Here is a 15,092-nt window from a genome sequence, read left to right on the forward strand (position 1 = left end):
CGTTTTGTCTTACATAGGATAATGAAATGCAACTTGGACATGTTCTTGATAGCTTTACCGAAATCTCATCAACTTCGGTGCACAAAAAGGGGGCTAAATATCATCTTTAGCAAGTAATCATGTATCGGCATAAAATATTTGCCTCTTATATACACAATAACCCGAAATATCCCAAAAAGACCACAGAAGAGAAACCTCTAAGCGCTCTGATAACACAGGTTATACAGACCCATGAAACAAGAGCAAAGCTTTTTAAATAAATGAATCAGATCTACTGCTAAAACCGTCAGAGCACGTTCCATACACACACACACACACACAGTCGGCAGTACATCATTTATCTTACTTTGCACATTATCAGCGTTAAGGTCGTGACTCCTTCTCAACACAAGGGAATTAACACAGCTAGGTGAAAACGCACTGGTATGGTATTCATAATGGGATGGACACATATGTGTGCATGTGTTTAAAGAGGTCTGCAATGCCGTGCATTTTTTAAATAGATGATTGCATGCATATGGCACGAGCAAGAGAGACTGAACAGTAAAAAAAGCCTTCCGAAAAGTCCATGTGCTGTGTTAACTGTCGTTGGCTTCTGCTATCATCTCTATAGGGCTCAATAAGGCATGTGATCATACACACGGCTAATTCAATCTGTCCGCTTCATGTGCACTCACGTCAGATTCATTCACAAAGCACTCTGCGTGATCTGAAGTGTTTCTCCCAGGGGGAATGTATATCTCATGATTTCTATAAAAAGTTCAGTTGGTTAGTATAGCGATGTATATCTTCTATGAGTTAAAGCAGCATCATATTTATAATAATACATTATTAGTGTCACTATAGCATATCACTATCAAGCAGTAGTGAAAACAAAGATTCATAAGCAAGTCTGGGAAAGTGGTTAAGTCGATTTATACTCACAGAGACAACCAAAGATTGAATAAAACATAGCTATAAAGACAAATAACAGACCATTTCTCCACCTCCCCGACAGTAGTGGTAGAACTCACAAAAATAAATGCATTACGTGTAATTCTCAAGTATGTCATTCTGACTGGCTGCCCTGTGCAACAGAGAGCCAATCAGAGCTAAGAGTCCAACGGCCATCCGCTCGAATGACTGACAGACAGAATGTGGTGTAAAAAGCTGAACCCACACAAGTGTATAGTGAAATGCACTGCTGTAAGGCTTTTAGTTCATGGCTCCTCTGTTTAAAGTCTCAGTGGTTGATTTGTGTGTTTCTCTGTAAGAAAGTCATCCACAGGTTAATGAAAACACCCTCCGCTTGACATTATTCGCCAACACGGAGGAGAGTCTGGTGAACGTTTTAATAAGGGCAAACGAAAATAGCGTTCGATCAAGAGATCACAGATAGCTTGATCTCAATGTGACATCTCACGTTAAGCTCCTTCTGGATAGTCTCATAAGAGCTTGTTTTCAGATAAGGAACCACAAAAAAAAAAAAAAGACAGATGGACAGTCCATTTTGTAAATTCAGCTAACATAAAACATCTGTAGGGTGAAAAGGGTGGAATTTCCCAGCTCAATGGTGTATAAACAGTGCTGATTTGCAATTAGCTCTCTGCCATAGTCAGGTCACTGTCACCTGTCGCCCTCTGTAAAGGGTCACCAGTTGGCTTTGACCGCTCTGATGTCGCTCACCAGGTTCTGAGCCAGACATATCCCAAAAATCTGAAACATATTTAAAAAGGCATCACAGAAGAGAAAAAAAAATACAATATACACACACATATACATATATATAAACACATATGTATATACACACATATATGTATGCATGTATGTATATGTGTGTTTGTGTGTGTGTATTATATAGATATATATATAGATATAGAAGTCAACATTTGAAGTGGATAAAAAAAGTTCAAAGCTGTCCTAAGACAAGAACAGGTATTGTTTTAGTTTTAGGACTAATCCACTTGAAATGTTGACTACTGTATGTATATATATATATATATATATATATATATATATATATATATATATATATATATATATATATATATATATATATATATATATATATATATATATATGTGTGTGTGTGTGTGTGTATATGTATATATGTATGTATGTATATATATATATATATATATATATATATATATATATACATACATACATACATTTATATATATTTATTTATCTTATTTAAATATATATATAAACAATATTTAATTTTTATCATTTCATTTTTATTTTTTTATCATTTTATGATTTCTAAGCATACATTGGCCTATATTTGATGTACAGAATACAAAATAAATAATGCATTTAATTGATGTTGGTTTTAATGCAACAAAACAGGGTGACTTTCATTATTGTATTTCATTACAGTAATAATAATATTGAGGAGAAATGTAATGGTATGAAAATACCACAATGCAAATTTACATATAATATTTTTTCTTATTATTTTGGGGTAAATTATGAGCTGGAAATTTTAAGATTCACCTAGCCATCCATTATGCAGGAACTTAAAGCTGAATTTTAAGGTTTAAACAGAAGGTGGCAGCATAACATTCATTCGTGTGGGACCATTTTACGACTAGGGCCTCGTTCAAGCAAATCGGTTCAGTCTTTACTACATCTTTAAAGGATGTTTGCATGCTTTAAAGCATTTTCATTAGCATTGTCCTTACCTGTAATAATGCAATCCCCACAAAAATCCCAGCAACAACAATCAGATTGTCCTGAAGCCACTTTTCAAACTGCCCCACACAGCCCTTTGTATAAATGTACTTCTGCTGATCCAACTCCTATTAAAAAGATTATTCAAAATAGAACAGCACTTAATGGAAAACATCAGATCTAAATAAGAAACTAAATCTTCATTCAAGTGCACCATGTAGCATATCAGTGTTCGCTCCTCCGAGCTGGCCTTTAATCTTTACTCAAGTCCAGGATAAATAATTAGGCCTTCACCTGGGTGGACCTGCGCATTAACCTATTTGAGAACAAATATCCTCTTTGGAAAACTGAAGAACTCACTCCCACGCTAAGTAGACAAAATGTCACGCAGCTCACCACATATAACCTAACACAGGGAAGATCCAGTTTGTATTACACAGCCATACAGGAATGTCTTAACTACTGTCTATCGAATTCTAGGAAGGAAGGGAGATGAAAAGGTGTAATTTGGAGCTGTCAGTGACATTTGAAGGTGAAGAAAGAGAAAGCCACACAATTCAGCTTTTGTGAACCATACAAACATGTTCTTCCAAAGAATCTTTTGTCCCCCTGGGGAAATTGACACAAAAGACTCTAGAAACGTATCGCCAAACCGGTAGGAAGTCAGAGAAAGCCAAAGAAAATCTGTATGACAGTTAACCGCTTGAAATTATTCATCGCAGATCTTTGTTAACTTCTCTTCAAAGCCTTCCTCCAGACGTTGAACAAAGAAATGCAGACTATTTAAAAGTATGATTCTTTGAGCAAACATTTGTTTATTGTATTTTCAATACTTATTGTTGAAGACAACAATAAAAAAACATTATAAAATCAGAGTAAATCTCTCCAAAGGTGGATTGTGAGAGAAAGAGTATCCATGGATACAGAATAACCGTGGGTGCAGTGTCACTCCACCCATACTGAGAGGCACTGGGCTGGCATAAGCCGCTGACTTCCCAATTACAGAGCTCCACAATTTCCCGTGGCTAAAACTAGAAGCTAATTATCACTTTTAAAGGCTTAAACTGTTATTAAGGAGACGAAGAAGAGGAACTCAAATGCTCTCAGAATCTCTTACGCGCTTAACCCTTCTGTGCTCCTTTCACAGGGTGGTCAGACACAATACAATTTATACACTATAAAGTTTTTCACCATTTTGAATATACTGTGGATCTGCACAACTGTAACATTTCTTGTGACACAACTTATAATAACACACTCACCCCTTGAAGCCGCACATCATAGCCACACTGTGTATTCAGGACATCCTCCTAGAGAGAGAACAAAAAAACATGCTCAATTTACTTCAAAACACTGTAAAAACATATTTTTCAAAGTTGTTAATAAAATAAAGATTATTGGGGTAAATCTTACAAGGAAATAAAAAAACTATGTGTGAAATTTCCAAGCAATTTCTCAGTGGAATTTGTTTTTTAGAACAGTAAAACATTTACAACAGAATAAAACATAACCTGAAGTACTGAATATAAACTTTCTGGTCAAATGTATTTAGGATAAAATTAAAATTAGTTAGGATTGTATAGAGAACAGAATAGAATGTTAGTATAAAAGAACTCTCTCTCTCTCGATAGATAGATAGATAGATAGATAGATAGATAGATAGATAGATAGATAGATAGATAGATAGATAGATAGATAGATAGATAGATAGATAGATAGATAGATAGATAGATAGATAGATAGATAGATAGTGTCTATCTCACATGTGTTGTACATCCTGTTATTCCCATAAAACAGACCACACATTTTTGAATGAGGTCTATGAACAAACTTAAAAAGCTGAATTGTGATTGTGAGGAATGCCACTGTTAACATTGTGAAAAAGGAGCAGGGAAGTGCAAGTGGTAAACAGATGAAATTATTGTTTCTGGCACTCACAGCAGGGTCTTTAACACAACAGGAGAAGGGAACGCCACACCTTTCCCGGCTGGGGTTGGAGTCAGTGCAGTTGAAATAGATGTTCAGGTTCCAGTCATTCGGCCCATGAGCACCACAACACGACCACTGATGTGATATGACATCAGAGGTGACATTACTATCATTATCATCGTCATCTTTACATCATCACATAGCTGTAATTTACAGTGATGTTTTTCAAATAAAGAAAGCTTACTGACTAAGTGGATGTCTCATATTTTCAAGTGCACACTTATATATCAATCCCATTCAAAATGCACCCACAGTGCAGCAGAAAACGAGAGGGGAAGAGAAGTGCTGACTCACATATTCTTGAGCAAAGTCAATGAGGTTCTGGAGGTCAATGTCATCCCGATATGCTTTAACATTGTTGTTGATGAAGAAGTTCAGCTGGTCTTTGATCCAATCTTTAAACACAAAGGCTAAAATGCCAGCTGTGAGCTCTAGGAAAAAAATGAGGCCCAAAAACACTGAAAACTAGAAGAGAAAACAAACAGATAGTGGAGTCAGAATTTTTAAGGGAAATCATTCTAATAAAAATCATTCTAATACATATGCCTCTAGGAGGCATTTCAATTCTTTCTGGGTGTATTCTTATGCAATATTAGCCAATTCATTTCATTTACACAATTGTATCTCATTTGTTCATTGGGAACAAATGAACCTTGAAATGAGTGAAGAGAGGAAAACAGGTTGAAGAAAAATGGAAGACAGGGCTCGTAGGCCGGATGCAAGGGTGGAACTCACAAATTTGAGCAGGAACGTGTTCTCCCGGAGCGCACCGATGCATCCGGCAAATCCAAGGATGAACATCACCCCTCCTACGACAATGAAGAGCCAGACAGGGTCGAAGCCGCCCAGATCTGTGATGGAGGAAATGTTTGACAGCACTCCCTGTGGGCCAGACACATCAGACAGAATTGTTGTGAATTCACATCCTGACCTTGAAATCCTCCACCACCTGCTAGGCCGCCACAACTAACGGTGTTTGGGCAAATGCAGTGATTCATGCCTTCCACGTTTGGATTTCCACATCAGGGTGGAATCTCAGTTCAACCCCAGAACCAACAGCAGGTTTTTGACCGTGGTGACAGCAAATATAAACAAAGTTTCCTTTTTTGTGTGTGCTCTTGCCTGGTTTGTTATGATGGTGTTAGAAAAGAAGGCTCTGAAATCTGCCTGAACACTCACATTTAAAATAAACTGTATTTCCACCAATCAAATTCAACAGCCTTAGTTTGATTCTTAATGCTTTATTTCTGTGATTAACCTCTGGCTAATTAAAACTGAACCACTTTATTAATTATTTACATCATGTTACCGAGATGTTCCTTACTCGGCTGACATTAATACAAAGTGCCATATGGCCTACACGTGTCTTTTGGCAGAACAATCAACGACTCAAATGGAGCAATTTCCAGGTTATTAATCAGCCAATTTACTTCATTCATTAAGTCGCCTCACATTAGTGTGAAGAAATTACATTCACCTTCCATGCATGAATACGTAACAGCAAAGGTGACCTTTTCTGAGAGGGACGACAAATCAGAGAGAGAATAGATACAATAAATACAAAGTCTTATTGAACTATGCGGTACTGTTACAAAATAACAGAGACATTAAACTGCCATGGAAATAAATAAAAGATGTCACCCATATGCTCTCAAATGTCATGGTTTAAGGGTATTAAAAGGGAGACTACAGACATCAAAGGCAACACGTGGGATTCACAGAAGAGCAAAAAGAGCACCTCAGAACATTTCACAAAATAAAACGAAGTCCAACAGGAGAAGATGCTAAATATTAATTTGGGTGCTTTAACTGACAGACTGAATGAGACAACAGGATATCTGTAGGTAGTTTGTGCTGTTAAACTGCGCCGTTGTCTGCTGTTTACGTCTATGATTATGTTGCTGAGGCAACCGCATGGATAATAATATTAGGAATCCGAGGTATGTCACCGATCCTTGTGTTACTCAGTATTCGTGTTTCCAACTTGCCTTTTCTGCCCAGGCCCAAAGTCCAATACCCAGGAATGCAGCTCCCAGCAACTGCAACACACAAGCACACAACAGAATTTATCACATTTACAGCACTTATACAATTCATTCCTGCTCCATAATGGCAGGAGGTTACTGCTGTGTGCAGACAGCGCAGCTCTCTTTATCTGAGGGCAACCTGTCTGAAAAGAAGAAGAAAAAAAAAAAAACAGTCTTGGCGGAGATTCAATCAAAGATCCGGAAAGCAGAGATTTCCCTGCATGCACTGCCATATTTGGCATAAGGTTCCCTGAGAGGGAGCCAAGACTTGTTTTTACCTGAATGAGAGAAATCACTTGGATGCTACTGCTTACAGGAAACGTTTTTTTTTTTTTTTTAAGGTACAATTATGTTACTGTTTTGGAATGTGTATCTAACACAATCCAAGTCAAATCGAACTCTAAATTGACTATCACACTTTAAAGAAGAGGGGAAAAAAGCACCAAAAAACCTGGCATTGTTACAAGCCTGTATGCCTTTCATTCCTCAAAAAAAAAAAGGAAAAAAAAGCCAAAGGACAAAAATTGTAAAGTCATTAGGAGCGTGAGATGTATTGTCTTATATATAATTATTTATTGATGTGGCATTATCAACTCTTTGGTCAATATCTCATACCACTAATTGTTATTCACTAAAACCTTCATGAATGAATGAATGATGCATTTATATAGCGCTTTGTGTATTGCTGTACACCCAAAGCGCTTTACAATCATGTGGGGGGGTCTCTCCTCAACCACCACCAGTGTGCAGCATCCACTTGGATGATGCGACGGCAGCCACAGCACAACGGCGCCAGTGCGCTCACCACACACCAGCTACAGGTGGAGAGGAGAGAGACAGAGCCAATCAAGTGTATGGGGATTATTAGGAGGCCATGATATACAAAGGCCGGTAGAGGGAATTTGGCCAGGACACCAGGGTTACACCCCTACTCTTTACGAGAAGTGCCATGGGATTTTTAATGACCACAGAGAGTCAGGACCTCGGTTTAACGTATCCTCCGAAAGACGGTGCTTCATACTCTAAATATGTCTTTCCGCTCCCTTCCACAACTTTTACACTATGTTGTAAAGTCCCGCAGGAATGCAGACTTCTACCTAAATGATACAGTAACTCATATATCATGTGTTTGCATACATTGCCAAAACACATCCCACCAGATTTCACGTAAATGTCATTGATCATTCCAGTCAAAGCTACCATGGTCTCTCCTGAGGATTTTTGAATATACACAACTGAGATTTGAAAACCAATTCTCGGTGAATAAAAACAAGTTTCACAAAGCTTTTGTTCAGCTTCAGAAAACTCACATATTTCATTTGGTCCACTTTCAGCAAAAAATGTGCCACTCTCATTAGGCAGAAAAAGAAGAGAGGGTACAGGAAATTACTATAGAGATAGTGTGAGAGAGAGAAAGCGATAGAGAGTGTGGCACATTAAACACATGCACCAATCACTAGGGCCAAGGCACCAACTAAAATCCAATTTTCCTTGGACTAAACCATGCAATAAAAGATGTTTCTCGGTGAGTCTGATTTACTGACTGACCTTCTCGCTCTAATGTGTTATCAAAACTACAGATTCCCTGTCAAACTCCAGCTGGGCTCTCAGCGGTGCATGTTTGACTGCAGGTTAGAGCAACACCAGCGTGAGGGGAAACGTGACAGCTGGATGCTGAGAGTCAGAGGTCGGGTATCGGCAGCCGCAAATCCCATAATCCCATTTCCCCGTGGTCTCGGCTAATCCAATGGATGGCTGGGACAGAGCTGAGGGCCAGTCATCCACTGCACACACTTTCTCTGTCAATACGTACCACTGACTCCCACTCATTCCTATCGTGAAAACATCAGCCTATCTCCTCCACTCCTCTCGGCCCTGATCCAGAGAGGGCCAGTGATGTGTCGCCCACGTGGATATCGGGATTAGACATGTTCAAGCATCACAGAGCATTTAAACATCTTATTTAGTTATTCCGGCCAAACAGAGTATGGCTGCTCTCTCACACAGGATGATTAGACTTATAGTATCTCTGTATTAGCACTAACGGCAGCCAAATAAACTCTTGGCTTAACCTCTCAGCACTGTGACAGTGAACAGAACCGCTTTTTCCACCAGCTGTTACATCCATAAGAACAGCTTTTGCTTTTCTTCTCCTTGAGCAATCTTCTGACATCTTGATCTTTATTTGATTAAAGAACTACTGCACTGTCATGGAAACGTATACTTTGAGAAAGCCTGACTCGGTATAGTAGTATTTCTGGATTAATTACTAAGGCAAGCATCAATATACATTTTTTATTATATTAATGTACATGCACAATAAAGTGAGTGAAGTGAAGTGAAGTGACATACTGCCAAGTATGGTGACCCATACTCGGAATTCGTGCTCTGCATTTAACCCATCCATCGTGCACACACACAGCAGTGAACACACACACACAGCAGTGAACACACACCGTGAACACACACCTATGCTGCGGTGCCCGGGGAGCAGTTGGGAGTTCGGTGCCTTGCTCAAGGGCACCTCAGTCGTGGTATTGAGGGTGGAGAGAGCGCTGGACATTCACTCCCCCCACCTACAATTCCTGCCGGACCGAGACTCGAACCTGCAACCTTTGGATTACGAGTCCGACTCTCTAACCATTAGGCCACAACTTCCCCTGTGTTGTTACTGTTGTTCTCAAAAACAAACTATTTAACAGTTTTTGGTAATTGAAATAAAATAAAAAATAAAAATTTATTTTATATTACTATAATACTTATTTCCAAGCAGCCTTAGCCATCTTCAAAAATCGGCTAAAAACACATCTCTTCCATCTTTATTTTACCCTCTAACTCTAGCACTCTCTATTCTAATTCCATTCTTAAAAAAACAACACCACTAGCTTTTCTAATCTTTTTTTATTCTATGTTTTCTTTTTATTTATTATATAATTATTATTTATTTATTTTTTTGCAATGGCAAACACCATTCAGATTTTCTAAAGAAAACTGCAGAAATCTAGTGTTGTCCTTGTACGCTTTGTTTTAGATTTAACACTTTAAAACAGGAACCTGTTTTTGGTTCTAAATTGTTAGAAAATATCTTTCTCTGGCCTAGATTACGGAAATATTGAGTTCATCATTTCCAAAAGGACGCAAACTTGATTTCTAGACCTCATCAAGGGGACGAATCTCACTTGACGTGAGCTTTAGTCCATTTCAAAACAACAAAAACTTTAAAACTATGAACAATAGCGGTTCGTTATTACCACATAATTTCTAAATGTCAGCAGTGGCTCAATATCAGCACGTTTGAGTCATTTTTAATAATTGATGAAACCGCGTGAGTGACTCTGGCTTGATTCATTTGTGTTTTAGTGAGAATGAGTCAATGTGTGCAAGTGAGAGTAGGGCCTGCTGGGAAATGGCATGGAAATAAACTCCCTCACAGAGCAACAGAGGAAAAAGGGGGAACGGACATGTGGTTCCCATCTGCCGTATGAACCTGGAGGATATGAAAAGGAAAAACATACAAAAACACATGAGCTCCACACAAGCTCGAGCAAGGACACACGCAATAAACAGAAATGTACATGGCTTTGTACACAACACACAAGCCACGCAAATTAAGTGTGCAAACAAACACAGCAGTCAATGCTTTTGTCACATCAGGGGCAGTGTGAGTGACAATAGCCGGCCGGCCCCATCAGCTCCATAGCAAGAGGCTTAATGGGGTTCGCTGAGACACACACTCGGGCCCCTCGGACACTGTGGGAGCAGCACGTCCCCTCTCACGCACGCCATTTGTTCACCCCTAAACGTCTTCATTTGAATACAAGACAAGGGGGCTGTGAGGCTCCCAGATGCAAAGGAGGAGAATTTGGAGAGGAGGAATTAAAGGCTCCTGGGGTGGAAAGGGGGGAGGTCTGACGGTGGGAATGTTAAGATGTCCCTTCAAAAGCCTCCTGGGTAGATATCAGACTGCGATTACAGAGCGAGGCGTCTGTAATTACAGGCCATCAACTCAGCCCGGTCTGAGGCTGGCAAAGTGAGTGCTCTGTAGGGATCAGGTAGGTTTCTGGCCGATCAGACTGTCTCCACTTTAAACCAATCAGACAGGTATTAGATGGGCGCACAGGGGTCTAACAGTCTGCTAAGACAAAAAGAGTTGACAGGCAATAAAAGGCTTTCAGAAATGATGAGGGGACAATAAGATGACAAGAATTATGGAGATCAGACCCTTAATTGTTGATGCTACTGCTCATAATTAGGGTGAGGGATTTGAACATACCCATAACACAAGTGCATTACTTATCCTGGAACAGTTGAAGCTATGGACATGAATGAAACATCTAATCATTACTCTGGAGAAGTATACTATTACTTTTTTAAGCTGTATGTACAATTTTCTCCTGGCAGAGAATAAAATGGGCAAAAACTTCTTTAAATTGAATGAGGGAATTCAGCCATATCTGCAGTGGGAAGTAAGCAACAACTTAGCAACCACCCAGAACACCTTAGCAACCACATACCAAAAATACATAGACAAAAAATATTCACCTTCACCTCCACCCACAAAAGTGGTGACATTTGCATGAGTAAACACCAGTCACAATTTAATAAGAAAATATAAAAATCTAGTTTAAAGACACCTTTTACTCTCAAAATAAGTCAACCAATATATTTATTTCAATTTTTGTTCTTATATGTATAGCTGAAAAAATTATAAACCTGTAAAATTATAAAAATTTAATTAAACCTGCAGTGTTATTTGTACTTTTATAGTATTTATTGATATTTTTATGTCTATAGTTTTAATTTTATTTTTACATTTTCAGTAATTTTGTTATGCAGTTTTGTTGTAAAGTTTCAGTTTTAGTCATTTTAGTACTTTAACTTATTGCAGATTTTTTCATACTTTTTTTAAGTTTAAGTTTAACATCTAATATTTATATTGTATTTAATTTCAGTTACATTTCAACTAAAGAAAACAATTTTTAATAGTTTTCATTTTTGTTTTAGTTAACAATAATATTGCAACATCATTTTAACCATTTTTGCCCATACAATGAAAGTCAAAACAACACTGACACTTATTTTATGTACAAAAACAGCTTCTTAAAGGTGAGGTAAGCAATTTCTGGAAGTTAATCTTGATATTTGAAATCACCAAAACAAACACGCCTCTACCCCAAAAGTGTCTCGTCCCTATTTTGATAGCTCCGCCCCACACATACTTAGCCTTCGCAACCCAGGCAACGATTACCTCTACGAAACAAAGCAAAACCAATGTTACACTGTGTCTACACTGGATGCTGCGCGGCACGACAAATCCCCGACAAATAACTGCTGCCGAGTTCTATTTATGACGTGCTGACACAAATTTCAAATGATTTTCAACAATAGCTTTATCGCGTCCAGTGTAGGCTGCCTTTAGCTGTTGCGGCGCGGGGCAAGGCACGGTGTTACTCACCTATTGAGAAGAACCAAAGCAACCTCGGCGTCCGATCACAGACCTTCCGCTCCTTGAGTTCTCTCCAGAGCTGGAAAGCTGATCCGATATTTACACGAGTCCTACTTCTTGCCTTATCGCTCCACAGACATTTTTCTCTTTTGTTTTTTATCCGCCATCTCTATCTCTCTGTCGCTCGGCTTGGCTATTCACTGAACGCTCTCTCCTCCACATCATGAGTAGACACGCCCCTCACTGCTGATTGGCTACAAGTTTGTCTTAGTACTCGGCCCGACTCAGTTTTTTAAAAATTACATTCCCCACCTTTAAAATATATTTTCTGAAAATATCTTCTGTGTTGTTCCACAAAAGAAAGGAAGTCATGTACGAAAGTGAGTAAATGACAACAGAACTTTCATTTTCAAGTGAATGTTAAGAATCAGATTTGACTTTGGTAGAATTGCTCCAGAAAAGATCAAGTAATGCATTTAATTTAGCAACAAGAGGGTTGATTTCAGCTTCCAGGAGTATAGACTGACATTCTGGCCATGATTTGGTGAAAAAACAGGCGTCTAGGTTCCAACAAAACACAACAGGCTCTCTATAACGTGGGAACAATGGCAGTAGGAGGGATAGCTGTTACAGAGGACAGCGGATCATTATGCGAGGTTAACATTTCAGACGGGACGGCATTAAAGCATGAGGGGAAACCAATTACCCCTACACCCAACAAAGAGGTCTTCACTACCCTATTCAATACTAATCAATGAAGGCTGGTATTTATGACATCAAGAAGTTTAACAGAATCATGCTCCAGGCGATGTGTTCACCCCAAAAGTGACTCATGGAAGCTTCCCGCTCCAAGAGTTTCCTTTTATCTCACAATTTATCACTCTCTTACAAGAAAATTATAGTGGGATTGAGCAATTTAAGAGTCTCTTAAGAGAGATACTTCACCAAAAAATACGATTTTTTCATCATTTACTCATTCTCAAGTTGTTCTGAACCCATATAATGTAATTCTGTTGTCACAATCGAACTGGATATTTTCCATACAATAAGCGTACCTGGCTGTCAAGCCTTAAAAAGGACCATAAAAAGCACAATTACAGTCACCCAAATAGCTCATTTGCTACTATATTCCAAGTTTCCATGAACCATTGAATAGCTATATAGCGCACAAGATATAGTGTATAGTGTAAAGCCTTTGCAGAGTTTTGGTATATTGACAGCCATCGATCACTATGAGCTGTCAATACTTGGAAAACATCTATATATTAATTTATTAATATAAATATAATTTATATAAAATATTTTGATGTATATTAAATATATTTAATATAATTAATTTAATATATTTTTAGGCGAACAAGCAAAATATTATTAACACTTGGATCAATACCAGTGTTTTCATTAAATAAGTTTGGCTGGAACACGTAAACCAATAAAAATAAATATAAAATATAAATATTTTTTCCTGATTGAAATATCAGATAAAGAATAAGAACAGACAGCAGATGAAAGCACAAACACTGAAATTTTATGATTTAGCATTACCATCAATATCACCATAACTGAACTGCACAAGAACTGATACAAAAATATGGAAAAACTGTTTGTGGGAAAGAGAAACTTGTATAATTTCCAACCCAGACATGGAAAAACTGAATGGTGTGAGGTAATCTCTGCTAAACCTATGAATTGACCCAAGCCCCCCCAACTAATGAGACCTGGATAATCCTATTTACCCTCACCTCTCAATGGGATGTATTCTTCAGTTCTGGAAAGGTACTGAAAAGACAAGATTTCCATAATCCATTCCCATGGGAAACGGATGATTTATTTATTTAATTTTTATTTGATTTTATTAATTAATTTATTTATTTTTACCTGGATGAGTATTTGAGGATTATCCAACATCATACACATCATATAGATCATTTGCCATTCAAATAAATAAATATACAGCACTGGAACGATACATTTCATATAAACACATTGATGTTGCCTGCTGTGAAATGAATAAGGCAAATGTCTATCCTGCTGAACCTGTTTTGCAATCCCGATTTGTTTAGATGATGGAAACACACAATGAAAAGATTATGGAGGCAATTAATTTGAGTTTGAGAAACATAATAAAAAGCAAATGAACTGCAGATCCACAAAACTTACCCAAAATATGATGTTGAATCCGAATAAGAAGTATTTAACACAGCAGCTGACCTCTGCTCCTTTAAAATGATGCGGTTTTCTGCTCATTTTGTCCAGGCCAGCTAACGCTGTTGTGTTGATTCAACGATCAGCTGCGAAAAACTAAACGGATCGGCAAAAACACGACTCGAAAACGATTCATGCATCTATAGTTTTGATTATGAACCAGCAAACCACAACAATGCACCATCAACAAACGCTGAATCTATTCATCAGTTTTGCAACATATAAGCAACGGGTGGGGAAATTATTTTTCCGGGTTCCCCCTGATAAACCCCGAACGCTTTGGATTGGTGTCATGAGATGTGTTTGATATTTTAACCTTGTTGTGAATGTCCCGAGAAAAACAATCCACAGCAGTCTAACAATCCAGTGAGAACAGAGAAGCGCGATACTGCAATCAGAGTCACTGTCAACTGCACGAGCTGTCATAATAAAAGTCCCGTTGGCGCTAGTAGCCATTAATGGAGGATTTATTTCACCAACAAGTCATTGTGAAATATTCAGTGTCTTTCACAAGTATACAATGACTTTTGCCTTTTTAAAGTATTTTTTGCGATCTGTTTAGGTGGTTTTGATTAAACAGTGTTTTTCCAAACACCAACTCCTAATGAATTTGAAAACACTGTATTGTTTTCATAATAAATATAATTACTATCCAGTTTAGTATAACCCCACCCAAAGCTTTTACCATTCTGCAACAATATTTTCTATGTAAATTCATTCAAATTCATGGTTTTTTATATTCTTACTTTGTCCTTTTCCTTTTGATTTAC

General features: G+C 38.0%; 1 protein-coding gene across 1 annotated transcript; it reads right to left on the minus strand.

Moving 5' to 3' along the window:
* Nucleotides 1-898: 898 nt before the first annotated feature.
* LOC306853718 (tetraspanin-17-like) lies at nt 899-14,730 on the minus strand. Its single transcript, XM_079391344.1, has 8 exons — nt 14,278-14,730; nt 6,633-6,683; nt 5,380-5,526; nt 4,939-5,109; nt 4,594-4,719; nt 3,918-3,965; nt 2,667-2,783; nt 899-1,695 (listed from the first exon to the last, which is right to left on the minus strand). The coding sequence occupies exons 1-8, from the start codon at nt 14,362-14,364 to the stop codon at nt 1,630-1,632; spliced, it is 813 nt and encodes a 270-aa protein (XP_079247470.1). The 5' UTR covers nt 14,365-14,730; the 3' UTR covers nt 899-1,629.
* Nucleotides 14,731-15,092: the final 362 nt, after the last annotated feature.

This window comes from Barbus barbus, assembly GCF_936440315.1.
Source record: "Barbus barbus genome assembly, chromosome: 33".
Lineage (NCBI taxonomy): Eukaryota > Metazoa > Chordata > Actinopteri > Cypriniformes > Cyprinidae > Barbus > Barbus barbus.